The 18,505-nt window shown below is 39.1% G+C and overlaps 1 protein-coding gene across 2 annotated transcripts in view; it reads right to left on the bottom strand.

Annotated features, from left to right (window-relative positions):
- The window catches only part of LOC149548194 (uncharacterized), a 140,146-nt gene that overhangs the window by 76,167 nt on the left and 45,474 nt on the right, over positions 1-18,505 (bottom strand). For both annotated transcript variants that reach the window (XM_089792238.1, XM_089792239.1), the window contains 2 exons: positions 1,070-1,132; positions 347-409 (listed from right to left, as the gene is read on the bottom strand). In XM_089792238.1, the coding sequence (XP_089648364.1) occupies positions 347-409; positions 1,070-1,132 (126 nt within the window). The remainder of the gene's footprint in view (positions 1-346; positions 410-1,069; positions 1,133-18,505) is intronic.

Raw genomic sequence — 18,505 nt, 5'->3', positions numbered from 1 at the left:
GGTGTTCTCCCTCTACGGTTAGGCAATGATTGTAATTTTTTCTAATTAATATGATGGGAATTGTCCCCCTTACACAGCAATTCGCCAAAAAATGATGGGACTGAACAAATAAGCCCAAAATTACAAGCTCGTACTTTTGGATGAGAATCAATTCAAAAACCACTAAGTTTCACTGCCATTATAGTTTATTCAGCTACTCTTAGTTGCATATATAAAACATAAATATCAAAGAAATACGAAGTTAAAACATTAGGAATACAAGACTAAAGCCAAGGACAAAATGCAAAGCAATTATGATTTTAATAGATATACCTAACTCATATGCTTTAGAAGTTTGATTATCTACCTCTTTCTGCAATAGTGCTTGGTTTTCATGTTTTAGCCTTATAATTTCATCATCCTTGCAAGCCTGCCAAATAAAAACATGCAAAATATCAATTTTGTGGAAATGAATATAGAAGTTATAATGGAAAGATATTCTCCAAAGAAAGAAAAAATACCTTCAAATTGATATTTTGGTACAAGTGTGACAACATTCTAGTTATCAAATCTAAAGCATCTCAACTTCTTAAATTTAGCTTGGATCAAGTCAAACTTGATTTAGAAATGATTGTTGTATAATTAAAGATCAAGAGGTCTAATATTATTTAGTGATTCGGAATCATTACTCATTGCCATGCTTTATTTATCTAGAATCTCGAACCACTTTCCTAAAGCTGATCAGCAATCCTTTTTTATTGGCAAAATGATTAAATGTTATTGGAAGTACTAATATGATGGGAGCTGTCCCCCTTATACAGCAATTCGCCAAAAAATGATGGGACTGAACAAATAAGCCCAAAATTACAAGCTCGGACTTTTGGATGAGAATCAATTCAGAAACCACTAAGTTTCACTGCCATTATAGTTTATTCAGCTACACTTAGTTGCATATATAAAACATAAATATCAAAGAAATATGAAGTTGAAACATGAGGAATACAAGACTAAGGCCAAGGACAAAATGCAAAGCAATTATGATTTTAAAAGATATACCTAACTCATATGCTTTAGAAGTTTGATTATCTACCTCTTTCTGCAATAGTGCTTGGTTTTCATGTTTAAGTCTTATAATTTCATCATCCTTGCAAGCCTGCCAAATAAAAACATACAAAATATTAATTTTGTGGAACTGAATATAGAAGTTATAATGGAAAGATATTCTTAAAAGAAAGAAAAAATACCTTGAAATTGATAATTTGGTATGAGTGTGACAACATCCTAGTTATCAAATCTAAAGCATCTCAACTTCTTAAATTTAGCTTGGATCAAGTCAAACTTGATTTAGAAATGATTGTTGTGTAATTGGAGATCAAGAGGTCTAATATTATTTAGTGATTGGGAAATATTACTCATTGCCATGCTTTATTTATCTAGAATATGAAATCACTTTCCTAAAGCTGATCAGCAATCCTTTTTATTGGCAAAATGAATGTCATTGGAAGTACTAATTTCTATACTGTTTCATTTCCCTGTGTATGCAATGTGCATTCCTCTTTGAATATACAAGATGACCCTAAGACACCTAATGTCACAGTTTGTAAAAACTATAAAATCTATGAACTCGCCTTACTTGACTGTATTGAAATATTTGCACTAGGCTTACAATGAGATTATGTTTAATCATGCCATATAAGTTATAATACAATGTAAAACATGAATTGTTAATTATGTGTATGTGATGGCTGTATGTAGCAAACTCTGAAGCCATTGGACATTTATCATTTAGCTTAAATCCTACAAACATAATAAATACGGATAAAAATAATTCTATTTAGCTAATGGTAATACATAATATAACTTTATTTGGTGTTTGTGTATTCATACAACATCAAAGTCATACATCTGCATGCTTCTGCATATTGATAGAAACAAGTTGTAAATGTTTTGGTTTGTCATTATAATTCATCATTTTTTACTACCACTATGCCTTACACAATACTTTGCAAAAAACTCTATTGAAAACACAAAGCCTTCGTGTGGATTACTCAAACTGAGGTGGTCTTCAATATTAATAGTATAGAATAGTACTCAAGTCGCAGTTTAGAGATATCACCAGGTACACTTAATCACAAGCAAAGACGTTTGGCTGATCACACCAGTTGTCCTTTAGGGCTGCAAGGTTTGGAGGGGCAGCATGACTAAATGTGGTTGGAAACAAGTAGAATGGATTCATAAACACTTAATCACAAGCAATCTTGAAGTCAAGACTTCAGTGTCAAAATTCTTTTAGCTGAAGCAGGTAGTTTCCCGTTGGACGTGGCAGCAGTAACTCAACTTCTAAGTTATTTAAGGAAAAAAACATGAATAACCAAAGATGGCCTAAGATTGCGATGAATGAGGACTTGGTCCGCTGGAGGAAAACATGGATGAAACAAAACAAAAAAAGTGGTTGAGTAAGTGGAAGATAAAGTTACAAGGATGCCCTGATTCCAATACGGAAATTAAAAAGTTTGTCATAGAGAAATTCTAGACCGTCATAAGGACTAATAACATAGGTTGAAAAAAGGCCCACTGCATCAAACTCTTCAATTCAACCTAGAAACATGATGATAAGGCTTATCTAGGGGCAGCCATTAAAGGGAAAGCTAGATTGTCAGTGCCTCAGTTGAGGACAGGTTCCCATCATCTTAGATGTGAGATAGGTATATGGAAAAGGCCCAAGAGGAGTGGGAAGAAAGGATCTGCAAGTTATGTGAAACGGGTGCGATTGAGACTGAATGAGACGTTGTTAGAGAATGCTCAATGTATGATGACATCAGGGCTCAATATGTATAATGTCCCCACTTTAGCAGTTGACCTAGTGTATGTGTGTTAGCCTAGTTCTACATGGTCCCGAGGGCTAACAAAGGGTTTAACGGGATCCTAGAATGTTTTGGCCTAATCATCTCTAGTTTGGGCCAAAACGGAGTTGATTTACTCAGTCTCAAGCATACTTACTACTTTTAGTAAGTCAGCAAGACACTGGGGAGGCTAATTTTGGTGATTGGATTTGATACTCCTTGGCAAGAGCTTTCCAATGAGCTATCACTCGTGTTGTTCGGAGTCTAATAGCTAATATATTGTTATGCCTAAAGTATTATTAAAGTAACATTTATTTTAGTTGTAAAATATGTGTTACTTTAATATTAAATTTTATGGGAATGTGTCCAAATCAACAGGGGCGCCTAAAGGATAACATAAGTGAATATTTTAATATGTTTTATATTGCACGTCTTTTATCCCACATTGCTCATGAGAGTTGAATCGACCCTTGGAGAAAGAATAAAAGAGAGCATTAGTGGCTTCATTCTGCAGGTTAAATATGAGAAGACAATTGATGTGTGAGTTGCAGATCCGTTCTTGGTATTAGAGGATGTCTGTCCTCTCTTGTGACATTCTAGACGTCATTCCCTTGGGGTTTGGCCTTTGGAATTCATTGCTATCAGCTTCATTAATAGGGAAATTGGGCGCATTTCCAGCTACAGCCAGATTGGGTGTTTGCTCATATCATCCCCACTTCTTGTCCAATGCTAATGTCATTCTGAAGGGATGATTTTATGAGGATATTGGACTGATCGAAGACAGATTATATTGGAGCAGCACTGTAGCACAGCACTATTCACATTACTATAGTGCAGCACTATTCATGTTACTGTAGCATGACACTATTCACATCACTGTAGCACGGCTTTCTAGCATTTAACATCCAGAGCATCCCTAGGAGAGAGAAAAAACATGCTGACAAGGTTGCAACCATTGGTGCTTCTTAGGATGTGCCAGAGCATGTTGAGGATGAAAAGGAGCAGCAAATCAGAATGGTTGTCAAACCTCAATTCCAGAGAAACAACATTAATTGGCAAGTGTTTGACTATGATTTGCAAATTGTTAATTTCCTGCAAAATGAGGTAGAATTTTCAGAGAGAAATCGATCCAAATCGCAAGGCCAATATGGTGATCAAATCATCAACCTCAGTTCCAATAAGTTGCCCAAAGGTCTAATCACCTTAGAGAGTGTCTTCAAACGTGATGATCAGGCAAGGGATAGAGGTATGAATCTAGCTAACCAGCAAAAATGATCACATACTAGTTGCAGTTGCTAATGGAAAGACCCTTAATATGGGAAAGGTATGTTCTAAAACTGAACAAGAGATTTTTGTTTATCTATGTGAGGAGTTTAATGATATATTCGCTTGGACATATGATGATTTAAAGGGCTTTGACCCAAGTTTATTTCAGCATACCATAGATTTAAATGATAATGCCAAACCAATCAGACAAAAATAGAGGCCAGTTAATCCTAAGATTGAGCCATTCATGAGAAACGAGTTATGCAAGCTAATAGAGGCCACCTATTAAGCATTCCTCTTGAGTAGCTAACCTTGTTCCTATTAGGAAGAAGACTGGGGAGATTAGCCTATGTGTAGACTTCAGAGACCTTAACAAAGCCTCTCTTAAGGATCACCACCCTCTCCCTTCCATGGAACAAATATTATCCAAAGTCAGTAGTTCAAAAAGATTTTCTTCTTAGATGGATTTTCTAGTTATAATCAAGTATTAGTCCAAGAGTCTAACAAGTATACGACAGCCTTTACAACCAAATGGGCCACCTATGCTTATAGTAAAATGCCTTTTGGACTAAGAATGCAAGTGCCACATTTCAAAAGGCAATGGAGATGGCCTTCAAGAATATGATTGAGAAATTTGCTCTAGTCTACCTTGATGATATCACATTGTATTCAAAAAATGTGGTACACCATTTTGGCCATCTAAGACAAGTGTTCATGGGATGTAGAGAATATGGTGTATCCCTAAACCCAAGTAATTGTGTCTTTGCCAAAAATCAAGGGAAGTTGCTAGGACATATTGTGTCCAAAGATGGTCTGTTCATTGATCCAGAGAGGTCAAAAGCAATACTTGCTCTCTCTCTTCCTAGTCATAAGAAAGGGCGGCAAAGCTTCCTCGGTAGGATTAATTTTGTAAGAAGATTTATTCCTAATCTCACTACCATGGTTAAGCCCCTTACAACTATGCTAAAGAAGAACATGGTGTTCACATGGACAAAGGAAGGAAGAGCCAATTTTGAAGAAATCAAGGAAGCAATAGCATCAGCCCCCCCCCCTTATCAATCCTAGTTTTGATAAGGACTTCGTTCTCTACACCCTAGGGGGTGAGTCAAAGCATCTATGTCGTCTTGACTCAATCAAATGACAAGAATGAATGAAGAGCAACCTATAGCCTTCTTTAGTGAAAAGCTTAAGGAATATGAAGACAAATAAAGCTATGTGGAAAAGCAAGCTCTTGTAGTCATAAGAGCTTTAAAGAGGTTCATGCATCTCCTGTCTCACAATAAGATCCATTTATTGGTCCCTCATGCAAGTGTGAAGGACTTCCTCTTGAGCGAGAATATTAATGAGAAAAGGGCTGGTTGGATCACCAAGGTCATGGAGTATGATGTTGATATCCAAGTCACCAAACTTGTGAAGGGAAAGGGATTGTGTAAACAGATGGTTTCGTCTCAAGAGATGACTGAAGAGGTTGAACTAGCATTGACAGATCAGCAACCAGCAAGAGATGAGAATTCAAGGAATTGGATGCATGATATGACAGCCTTCTTGTTAGAAGGATATCCACAAGGGATGAATAGAGCCAAAAGAAGACAGTATAGGTTATAGTCTATATCCTTTGCTCTAGTGGATGGAATTCTTTTCAAAAAGGATTTTAATGGAGCCCTATTGAGATGTATTGACCCAAATCAGACTAGTAGGATGATCAGAGAGTTTCATGATGGCCCTAATGGTGGTCACTTCTCAGCGAGAACAACTACAATGAAGGTCATGAGAGCTGGCTATTATTGGCCAACCTTGTTCGAGGACTGCTATAGGTATGCAAGAAAATGTAAGAAGTGTGCTTTCTTTTCAGGCAAATAGAGGTTAGCATTTCTTCCCCTTCATCCTATTCAAGTTGATCAACCCTTTGCTCAATGGGGATTAGATTTTATTGGCTCAATCAACCCACCTTCCAGCTCTGGTCACAAGTGGATCTTAGCTGCTACTGATTACAAGGTGGACAGAGGCAGTTGCCTTGAAGGATGCTACAAAAACTTCAATTGTTGAATTCCTTAACGGAATTATAACCAGATTTGGCTCCTTCAACTATAATATCAAATAATGCCAAGTCCTTTGTTGGGACCCACATTTGCTCTTGGGCGGTTGATCATGGCATATACTTGAGTACATCCTCAAACTACTACCCCCAAGGCAATGGCTTGGCTGAGTCCTCAAATAAGAATTTTATCAAAATCATGAAAAGGACCATCAAAGACAAAGGTGTTGGCATCAGAAGTTAAGAACAGCCCTTTGGGATGACAGAATCACACCTAAGAGGGCTATTGGGAACTCTCCTTTCATGCTAGTATATAGAAGGGAAGCAAGCTTCCTATTTCACTTGAGTTTCCTTCCCTAGAATTAGCTCATCAATTGGAACTGATTGAAGATGATGCTATGACTGTTAGGATGATAGAATTGATGGAGCTAGAAGAGAAAAGACGGCAAGCTATGCAGACACTTGAGATACATCAACAGCAAGTCAAAAGAAGTTTTGACAGAAAAGCTAAAGCCAGGGTTTTCAGAGAGGGAGACCTTGTTCTCAAGTGGGATGCAGACAGAGCCAAGCCAGGGAGGCACTCCAAATTTGATGCCATGTGGAGTGGTCCCTATGTTACACCAATTGCAAATAGGCCAATGCTTTTCAATTATCCAGGCCTAATGGTGATATTCTACCCATTCCAATTAATGGGATTTACCTCAAACCCTGCTTCTGAAGAGGGTTGGGGTTTTCATGTATATAGTAGGTTAGATGTTTTTTCATTTTTCCAAGAAGTGCACGAGCACAAGTTGTTTCCTTGTGAGATAGCAAGTTTTGAGTTTTTTGCAGTTGCAGAAGAGCAGGATCCATGTATTTTATGACTCAGTAGCCTAATGGATGCTTTAAGGTCACTGGTCATATGCATAGCAAGCTTGCATCCCCTCTAAATTGCCAGAAATGTTAGCCAATTTTGCGCCCCACCTTTTTTATTGTTTGACACCATCATAAAAATCCGATCAAAGATACCTTTCATAGCATCAAAATTGCCCATTTCATCAAAATTTGCTAAACCCTAGCTTTTCGCGCCATATTTCAAATTTTCATATTCTTTGCCAAGAGTTACGATCTTACGATCGAGGGTTTCATCGTCCAGTCGTAGGTCTCTTTTTTGCCTCTCCCAATGTTACGGATTCTAAGGTTGTCGGGCCATCATAGGTTCAAATGATGAGTCTGCCGATCTTACTATCTTTCTTTTGTCTTGGTATCGCTAGTTTAAGCTTTTAAGGTTACGATCTTACGATTTTCTTTTTTTGTTGTAGCATCAAATGATCGTAGGATCATAAAAGTGGAGAAATGCAACTATCTAATGAAGTCCCGACGCTAAGACAAAGGGGTGGAGCGTAATATCTCAGTGATAATTTCATTGGCCCCCAAAGCTACGCCAGAGTGTGATCGTGCCACTGAATGATCGTAAGACCGTGAACCTTCAGGTGTCAGAGGTGAACAGGTGGCCACCACTGATTGGTCGAGGGTCTTAAAATTGTGCAAGTGCCCCAACTGCATCATGATTATCGGATTCCAAAGGATCTACGGCGGGCGCATTCCCGCTTTTTGAAGATGTGCAAGGTTTAGCCATTGCGGGGAAGCGGGCTTCAGACATGTGTCCAAGTGGGTCCAGGTTCTTTTAGTTCCTATTGAGCATGAGATTGCAAGACAAATGTTGAGGGGTCTTGACCATACGAGGCAGCTATTGTCATGATATCGGGTTATCGTAGCATCGAGAGATCACAGGATCGCAGGAACATGAGAAATAAAGTAGGGTTTCGATGCTACAACAAGGCAGTTGATCGTAAGATCTCAAGGTAAGTTTTTAGGAGGTGCGACCATACGATAGGAAGGTTATTGTAGCATCATAACATCGTCTAGTCGTGAGTACAAATGAAGAAGGGAGCAGTCTCATAAATGGATCTCTACCACCTAATTCCAAGGGATCTACGGCGAGCACATTCCTACTTTTTGAAGATACGTAAGGTTTAAGGAAAGTGGGGAAGTGGGCTTCGAACACGTGGAACAATAGGTCCAATTCTTAGTGTGGGCCGCGAAGGCTGAAAGAATGTGTCAAGGTTTCTACCAAGTGGATGTGTTCTATTAGCCGAGGGTGAGATCTTCATTAGTACTTTCTGAGTTTTCTATAGCCGTTGATAGAACCAAGATCTATGGTTGTTGTTATGTCGCTTTATGAAGTTGCAAGTTTATTAACCATAGCGATGTAACGAGCGGTTGCCACGTGTCCAAAAGTGTCAAAATCTCAGAGGGCCCCTCCTACCGGCATCATTGCATGGTAACAATTTGCATCATATGAAGTCTTAAATGTTCAATCGATATATTCTTTCGAAGACTTCAAGGGTTTCAGCGACGATCAATGATAGTCAATGATCGTAGGATCGCAGGAGGCATAAAAAGTAAAATGGCAGTTTCGAAGGACTCATACATCAAAAAAAGGGCAAGTTATTTATTTGACAAGTTCAGCCGAAGATTGAATCAAATGGCATCACGATCTTAAGATAGACCTTCTGTTGTAAGGTCGCAAAGATAAATGATGGATCTTCTGATGCTACAAGCAAAGTTATGGTCGTGTTGTCGAGTTGTCGTAGGATCAAGGCAAAGTTAAATGGTAAAGGGGGTCAATCTCAAAGTAGTCACCCGATGAATGAAAAGGCAGAAGCTTCAATCGACAAATCTTCCATCAACAAGGACAAATAGAAAGGATTCCAATCTCACGATAAACCAATGTTCATGAGATCGTAGACGCAAATGACAAGACCGCCGAGGACACGATAGAGGGCTAGCTAACCGCGATCGTAAGATCGTAAAGATGATTATTGTTGTTGCCGATGTTATGCTAGACTGCAATCATGAGATCGTAAGGTCAATTAACCGCGCCAATAACATCGTAAGGGAAGATTGATGGTCCCGCGACCCTACGCCAAGGTGTTGTCGTGAGATCGTAAAGTAGTGGTATGTCAAAAGATCGTAAAAGAGTTTCAAGGAGGGCTCGATGTCACAATAGGTTGACAAACGTAAGATCGTAGAGATTATCAAGGGTGCCTTCAACCACGAGATATATGGGCGATCATAAGATCATAAAGGTCGGGTTTTCAACTAAAGATGATATGAGGGTTTTGACTATTTGACTATCGTAAGATTGTAGGGTTCTTAGGTTGACCATGATATAAAAAAGGTTTCTACTTTGTCCAAGCTGGAAAATAAAAGGGTCTCTGAACAATCAAATTGCAGGGAAGGTACACGCAGAGGTTGAATATGTTTGGCTTGCTCATATATCTGACCTAGTGTGCTGAGAACAAAGAAGTAACTCTTTAATGACGGATCAGATCTTTCGACCATCTGCAACCACTTTCAGGGTTCTCCATGCCTAGTTATGCCAAAGGCGTTCCCTATATGAAGATGAGGAGCTCAGTATTTAATCCAACGACTGCAAATCTTCAAGAGGCAATGACTACCATTGAATCAATCCGATGCGTCCATTTTTTATTACCACTTTACATCTCATGTTTCTGGTTGTAAGAGATCAACGATGTAAAGAGCATAATAGAGATTGATGACCACTGTTTTCGTCTAAATCTTTAGATTTTGGCTTCTTCTCGCTGGTCAATTTTTCTTTTTCTTGCCAACGTCAGTTTCATCTAGGACCCTCCAACTTATTATATAATACCCATGCTACCAGTCAATCGATGGCACAAGAAAAATCTTGACGTGGATACAAATTGGGCTTCTCCAGGTATATAATTTGAATATGATTTTCCTAATTCCTACAATGGTTTGCTGATCTGTTTACAACGGGAAGGTGAGAGACAACATGGTTGTCGCCGTGAAGGTGCTGGAGAGAAAAAAGAAGGGCGAGAGGTGAAGACAATCGAATGCATTCACCATGTAAATGTGGTATGCCTCATCGGCCTCTACAGCGAGGGAAACCATGGGAGGGTGTTGGTTTATGAGTACATGGAGACAAGTACCTCTTCAGCACCTCTTCGACATCTGTCCTTCCACCGTCTACACGCTTCAGCATTGCTCTTCGCATCACAAAAGGAATGAATTACTGCCATGACTACTGTCGATCACGAATTGTGCATTGTGATTTAAAGCCCTAGAATGTCCTCCTTGATCGCCAATTGGTTCCCAAAATATCAGACTTTGGGCTGGCAAAGCTGATGTCGACAGAACAAAGCTGCACTCTGACTGTGTTAAGAGGAACAAAGGGGATATCTGGCACCAGAGTGGATTAGCAATGTCCTCATCACTGTGAAAGCGGATGTGTACAACTATGGTGAAATGTTGTTGGAGCTCATTAGCGGAAGCAAAAACTTCAGTCCCACAGAATTCCCACAGATGTATATTTCTGAAATTGTGTTGGATAATTTGAAAAAAAAAAGAGTATTTGAGGAACAGGGGTGTTTCCATTTGGATGCTGGATAGTCCATTTAGATATATGGAGAGAGAAGAGATATGATAGTTAATTAGAAAAATAGAGTAGGAGAGATGGAGTGACTGAGAAAGGACGGAGGGGAAGACATAAATAGTCAGTAATATAGAGAGATGCAGATAGATAGAGAGTGGTGATCAAAAGAGATAGAGAGGTAGATAAAGCTAGAGAGGTATGCCTAGAAAGACAAATAGACAAAGATGATCAAAAGAGATAGAGAGGTAGATAAAGCTAGAGAGATATGCCTAGAAAAATATAGAGAGGTGGATAGAGCTATTGAGATATTCCTTAAAAAATATAGAGAGATGTAGCAATATTAAACTTAAATAAGAAGACCTTGGAAAAAAAAGCAAAAGAAAATTCTTGCATTTAAATAATCTATTATATTCACTTGTTTAGACATATATAATTTTATGAAAGATCATTTCAATATATATTTCTTCTCATGTTCCAAAAGTTTATTAAAAGTACCCAAGAGAGCTGGAGAGAGAAGGATACGAGTTATTCACAAAGACCAATCAATCTTTAGTGTTTCCTTATTTGAAGCGAACGAGCTGATATAGAGGATCAATGGCTTACAGTGATGGAAAAGGTTTCGACGACCATTGAGACCTTCATGAGTGTTTGATTTTGCTTTACTGTTCACTAGCAATTTTCTTTATATAACCGCAACGGGTGGACATTTTTAGACCTATCATCATTTGCACTTGCAATACCTATTTACCGAGTATTCACCTAACACATTAGCTTTCTCGTGGTCTCTCCATAAAGGCAAAAAAAGTATGATCATTTTGAAGAGCATTGATGGCTCCTGAGTAGGGGAAAAACCATGCATTTTCAATTCGCTGGACAAATTGTTAGGGTGACTGCATTTCTGATAATCATTTGCTCTTATTTTTGTGAATACAAGTCACAGTTCTTGCCCTCTCCAGCGCCAGACAGCTTTGAACTGAGGATGATGAGGCAGTCAGAGTCAGAGTCCAGAAGATTATAGAGGATTAGGCAGTGTATTATTTACAGAAGAATGCAACTTGTAGCTAAAAAATTTAAATTACAGTAGTTGCCAACTGTTTTCACATGTTGCAATTAAATATTTATAATTAATCTGCAATTGGCATTACTGAATCTGCACATAATGAACAACTACAATCTCACTCACTACACATAGTGTTAGGAAAGGTACTTGTGGAAAATGCCTTTCAAATGCTGATTTACAGGAGAAATATAAAAGAATGTAAATCTACTTTAGAACATTGAGATGCACAGGAAAAATGAGAACATTAAAAAACAATATACGCACAAGATAAACACAAAAGACCATAACGTGGGAAACCCTTTCGGGAAAAACCCACCACCCAAAAACCCCCAAGAAACTTTGTATTATAGTAAACAATTTACATACAAAAATCTTTGGTTTCTAGACAGGCTCAAATTGCCTTTACAATCAACCTAACTTTCATAGCCTCATCTGTCCAACGATTCCCACAGACATTTATACACTTTGCAATTCATATGCAATCTGGTGCATTAACTGTCTTAGAACAAAAACGGTTACAGACAGTCTTGATAGTCCCAACAATCACTCATCCATCTAAGGGTCACTCCTCCAGTTGGCAGTCCCTTCAGCATCAGATCACTCTCTTTGGCATGGGATCACTCCCTTCGACCTCCAAAACTCCCTTCGGCATCAAGGCCTCAAACACTCTCTTTGGACCTTGGTCACTCGTACCAGCATTGTTGTACTACTTCATCATACTGCACAATACATAATAGACTTTGTGATTCGTACGATGTCACCTTCACTCAGTACACTGTACTCCATATGATGCAAGTAAGTACAACAGATTTTCTGTTTAGTGAGTTCACCTCCATCGTACGATCATACTTCTCTTCCACTGTATGACTTCCATTATATGACGAGTCCTCCAACGTATGGCTTCCATTGTACAGTGAGTTCTCCAACTCCACCATACTTCATTATTCAACACATAGGAGGGATAGATCATGGCAATATAATCCAGAGAAATTTGGCGAAAGAAAGTTCAATGAAGGGCTACAATATTTCCCCAATATTGACAATTCAATTGTCATCTTTGCTGAGTTTACAACCACTGTTGAAATTGTGTTTGCATATTACTTCAAAGGTACGCTTTCAACTATAGACTTGTGTCCTTTAATGTTCATAGATATATGACTCTGACTATGTAGTGATTTGTACATGTGCAATGTATCTTCTGTGCAAAGGTTACATAGGAAATCAATTTTTTTATCCTTGCATTTTTTTTTAGAACACATCATTCAATGGAAATCAATTTTTTTTGCTCACAAAAAATAATTGCAGTTCATGAAGATGGGGTTTGTGGAAAAATGTTGCCCCCTTCCTGCGTAGTCAAGTTAGATGAGGCGGATGACATAGAGGACTGGCAAAGGTACCTTTCCCGGTAACACTAGATAAATCCCAATGATAGACTCTGAAAAACCCAAACGATTTTCCAAAATGTGGCAAGCTCAAAGAAAAATGTTGCACACAGAAAGTCAATGGGTCCTTAGTCTACCGGTGAGTGTGGCTCCCACAATGAAAAGGGATGAGGCCAGGATCGTGCCCCGAGAAAATAGAGGACCTCCATAAATAAAATATATATATCTAATATATAAACTTTTTGGTGAAATGCAACATTCATTAAGCTATATGCAAAATGAGATACAATCTAACCTAAGTTGTAGATAATGAAAACAACTATTGTAAAGGGTCAACAATATGCCATAGTTCTTTGGTAGAATACAACAATCATTAAGTTATGTGTAATGTGGGATATAATTTCTTTATATTATAATCAAATACAAAGAAATTCATGTATTTATATGAGAGTATATAGACATGCCAAATGAGATATTAGCATATTTTTGTTAGGAGGTTCAAATTACTACACGAGAATTTATTGCAATCTTTTACTAAAAGATTTGTATCAAAATATAAAATTATTATATTACATATTAAATCAAAATGAGATGTAATTGATTTATGTGAAGGTGATGCAGGAGCATCCAGAGGTATAAGGGCAATCCTGTGTCACCCAAAAAATGTACTTAGACTTAGTTTCTGTTTGATGTGTTTTCATTTTTGGATACCCATTTGGGTCAAATAAAGGTTCCAACTCTCACAGTTCCACTATCAGTGCGTTTGAAAATCCCGAAAAAATAGGAGCATGTATTTGGGCCATCATTTTGGTAAACTAGAAGGTGTGAATTGGCCAGATGAATGTAATCATGATTTAGAGCATTCCAAAAAAAGAATCAGGTCAATAAGCCCCACGGTTTGAAAGTTATTGCAGTTTTTTGAGTTTTGGAGACCTCCTAAGAATGCTTCAAAGTCAGGTTTGGGGCATTATAAGACCTCAAAAAGGGTCGAAAAATGGGGGACGAGCGAAGCTTGTCCATAGGGCTATAGAGCGCTTCGAGAGCTTTCCGAAAATGTAAACGGTTCGTCAATCGGAGCTACGGTTCAAAAGTTATGCCTCCCGGAAGTTCGGTTACCGTTTCTGGATTCTTCTAAATTTGCACCGACTTCTAACGCAGCTTCTGGAACCTTCTATTTTGTCGGTGGATGCCTACTAGCACTTTCTAGAATGTACTCCTAGTCCTTAACCCTCCGAGGTCTATTTAAGGAGATTTCTGGCATTGTAAAAGGCAGTTCGAAGTGGAGTTTGAGAGGAGGTACTGAAAGGAGAAATTATCTCCAAATTTATGCTATTGTAAGCCCTTAGGGCATGTTCTAAAGGTTATTTTCTCTGTACTATTTGTAATAGCTTATTTTCTCATTTAATATGATTTTCCCTTTCTGTTGTGTCCATTTTGTTCTTGGGTTGTGTCCCCATCAAGTGGTATCAGAGCAGGTTTTCCTGACTGTGCAGACAGAGCGCCGACTGTGAGGCAGTTTGCACCAGGACTGTGTGGTTGTGGGTTTGAGTTAAGAAGATGCCTCCACGAAGAGAGCGTGGCGGAAGGGCCAGAGTTGTTAATCCTGAGGAGGTTAGAGCCCTCCAAAGGCAGGTACAAGCATTGCAAGAGGAGCTCCATAGAGGAGCAAATGTTGCCGCAGGTGACGACAGTGAGGATGACAATGAAGAAGAAGAAATGGGACCAGAAGGGGAACTTGACGGGGAAGTTCTAAATCCTGTAGAGGAAAGGCTTTTTAAGGCCATTACTAAGTTTGAGAAAAGACCTACAATTGAAGTGGGTGTATTTTCAGGAAATCTGAAACCAGATGAGTTGATCGATTGGATCAATGAACTGGAAGAATACTTTGAGTATGAGGATATCAGGGACCCAGATAGGGTTAAGTTTGCAAAGGCCATGCCAAAATCTGGTGGCAAGAGGTTCAATTGGAAAGAAACAGAAGAGGAAAGGAGAAGATCACAAGATGGGATCGCATGGTGGACAAATTGAAGAAGCAATTCATTCCTGTGGACTACGAGCTTGATCTGTTTAAGAAGATGCATGGGTTAAAGCAAGCACGAAGATCAGTCCAAGAATATACAGAGGAGTTTTACCGACTCTTGATTAGAGCGGGGCATGCAGAAGCAAATAAGGAGAAGGTTGCTCGTTATATCAGTGGGTTGCGACCTAGCATCCAGGAGGAATTAAGTCTGGTAAGAATGACCAGTGTTGAAGAGGCATACCAGTTTGCCCTAACGAGTTGAAGAGAAGTTGAATAAAAGGTTTGAAGGAAGACAAAGAGGGCGCAGTCAAGGAGGAAGGGGAAGCAGTAGATCATCTGGAGGCCGCAATGAAACCCAAAAGAAAAATGAAGATGTGGGTACTAGCAGGAACCAGAGGAATGAGGGTTTCAACCGCTCCCATGATCAAGACTTTGGAAATCAAAGGGGAAGAGGTAGAGGACGTGGGCAAGGAAGAGGAGGCTTCCGTGGTACCTGTTTCCATTGCAATGAAGAAGGTCATCGTGCCTTTGAATGCCTTCAACGACAAGGAAGGACAGATAGGAGAGCTGAGGGCCAAGCTAGGGTTGCTCATGTGGATGAGGATGCACAATCATCACATTCAGAGGATGCAGAAAGAGGAGAGACCTTGGTAAATGAAAGAGTCCTACTAAGTGGTGAGATTGAACCAGGACAACGGAGGAGTTTGTTCTGTACCAGATGCAACTGTGAGGATAAATGTTGTGATGTGATCATTGATGGTGGTAGCACTAATAACTTGGTATCAAAAGAGATGGTCTCTAAGCGGAAGCTCAAGAGGGAGAAACATCCACAGCCCTATCGGATTGCTTGGGTAAAAGATGATCATAAGGTCTTGGTAAGTGAACAATGTTTAGTAAAATTCAAAATTGGGAGTTACCATGATGAAGTTCTCTGTGATGTTATTTCGATGGATGTTTGCCATCTATTGTTGGGTAGACCATGGCAGTTTGATAGACATGCAGTGCATGATGGACATGCAAACACATACTCTCTCACGAAGGATGGAGTTCGCCATAAATTGAAGCCCATGAAAAAGGAAGATGAAAAGGTATGTAGCAGTGCTAGGATTTGTCTTGTTGATGGAAGGAAGTTTTTAGATGGCATAAAACATCAGCATATGTGCTATGCTTTGATTCCTACGAAAGATAAAGAAGGTAGTAGTGAAATACCATTTGAAGTTTCAGATTTACTAGGGGAGTTTGGAGATATTATCTCTGATAATGTTCCAGATGGATTGCCAGTGGTAAGGCAAATCAGTCATCAGATAGATCTGATTCCAGGAGCTAGTTTGCCTAACAAGGCTGCCCACAGGATGACTCCTACTGAAACAAAGGAGCTAAATAGACAGGTTCAGGAGTTGTTGAGGAAGGGCTTGATTCGAGAGAGCCTGAGTCCATGTGCAGTACCTGCAGTACTCGCACCAAAGAAGGATGGAGAGTGGAGGATGTGTACAGATTCTTGAGTTATAAATAGGATCACCATCAAGTACCGGTTTCCTTTGCCAAGGATGGATGATATTATGGACTGCTTGAGTGGAGCTCAGTACTTCACAAAGATAGATCTGAAGAGTGGTTATCACCAGATACGGATTCGAAAAGGAGATGAGTGGAAAACAGCCTTCAAGACCAATGAGGGTCTTTATGAGTGGTTAGTCATGCCCTTTGGATTGACGAACGCCCCAAGCACCTTCATGCGGCTCATGAATGAGGTACTTAAGAAGTTCTTGGGAAAATTTGTTATTGTCTATTTGGATGATATTTTAATTTTCAGCAAGACTTTGGAAGAACATTTATTGCATATTCGTAGTGTCCTTGAAAGGCTAAGGGAAGAGAAATTGTTAATTAATCTGAAAAAGTGTAACTTTGCAAAAAGGGAGTTAGTCTATTTGGGGTTTGTTATATCACCTGAAGTTCTCAAAATGGATCCGGAGAAGGTAAAAGCCATCTTGGAATGGCCTACTCCAAGGTCTGCTACTGAGGTAAGATCATTTCATGGTCTGGTTAGTTTTTACAGGAAGTTTATTAAGAATTTCAATGGCATATGTGCACCCCTAACTGATACAATAAGAGGGGATAGAAAAGAGTTCAAATGGACTGCAGCAGCTGCGAGAAGTTTTGAATTGTTGAAGAAGAAGGTGACAGAACAGCCTGTGTTGGCACTTCCAGATTTTAGAAAGGTTTTCCAGGTAGATTGTGATGCCAGTGGCAGCCCTATTGGGGCTGTATTAAGCCAAGAAGGTAAGCCTATTGCATATTTTAGTGAAAAATTGAATGATGCAAAGAAGAAGTATTTTGTTTATGATCAAGAGTTCTATGCAATAGTTCAGGCCTTAAAGAAATGGAGGCATTATTTATTGCCAAAGGAATTTGTTTTGTATACTGATCATCAGGCATTACAGTACCTAAATAGCCAAGGTAAATTGAATCAGAGGCATATGAAGTGGGTAGAATTCTTGCAGAGTTATACATTTGTGTTGAAGCATAGAAGTGGAAAATCTAACAGGGTTGCAGATGCACTAAGTAGGAGACAGTCATTGCTTACAGTAATGCAGGTTGAAGTAGTTGGGTTTGATGAACTCAAGAATTTGTACCCCGAGGATCTTGATTTTGCTGAAGCATGGAAAGCTTGTAAAGAACCTGTTGCTGTAGATAGAACCAAGTGGTTAGACTATTTGATTCAGGATGGCATGTTGTTCAAAGGTAGTCAATTGTGCATTCCAAGGAGTTCCATGAGGGAAAATCTGATTAAGGAGAAACACAGTGGAGGGATGGCAGGACATTTTGGTCGAGATAAGACCATTTCCATTCTTAGAGAACATTATTTTTGGCCTCAAATTTCACAAGATGTGAAGAAGTTTGTACAGAGTTGCCAGGTTTGTCAAGTTGCCAAGGGGTTTAGTCACAATACTGGCCTATATCAGCCATTGCCTGTTCCATCAAGGCCATGGGAGGACATAAGTATGGATTTTGTTCTTGGATTGCCAAGGACACAAAGGGGTAATGACTCAGTATTCGTGGTGGTTGATAAGTTCTCCAAAATGGCACATTTCATTCCATGCCACAAAACTCATGATGCTGTCCATATTGCATACTTGTTTTTCAAAGAGGTGGTAAGACTACATGGTCTTCCAAGGAGTATAGTTTCTGACAGAGATACTAAATTTGTGGGGTATTTCTGGAGGACATTGTGGAAGAAGTTGAGAACAGACTTGAAATTCAGTTCCACGCATCACCCACAAACTGACGGCCAAACAGAAGTGGTAAATAGAAGTCTGGGCAATTTGCTGAGATGTTTAGTTGGGGATAAGCCCAAGGGATGGGATTTGATTCTACCACAAGCAGAGTTTTCTTACAATAACTCTGAAAATAGGAGTATTGGAAAATCACCATTCCAAATTGTATATGGCAATAGCCCAAGGACT

The sequence above is a fragment of the Cupressus sempervirens genome, chromosome 7 (assembly GCF_028749045.1).
Source record: "Cupressus sempervirens isolate cs-2001-9-10 chromosome 7, ASM2874904v1, whole genome shotgun sequence".
NCBI lineage: Eukaryota > Viridiplantae > Streptophyta > Pinopsida > Cupressales > Cupressaceae > Cupressus > Cupressus sempervirens.
The sequence above is the reverse complement of the archived record's forward strand: the minus strand, read 5'-3'. Positions and strand labels throughout refer to the sequence as shown.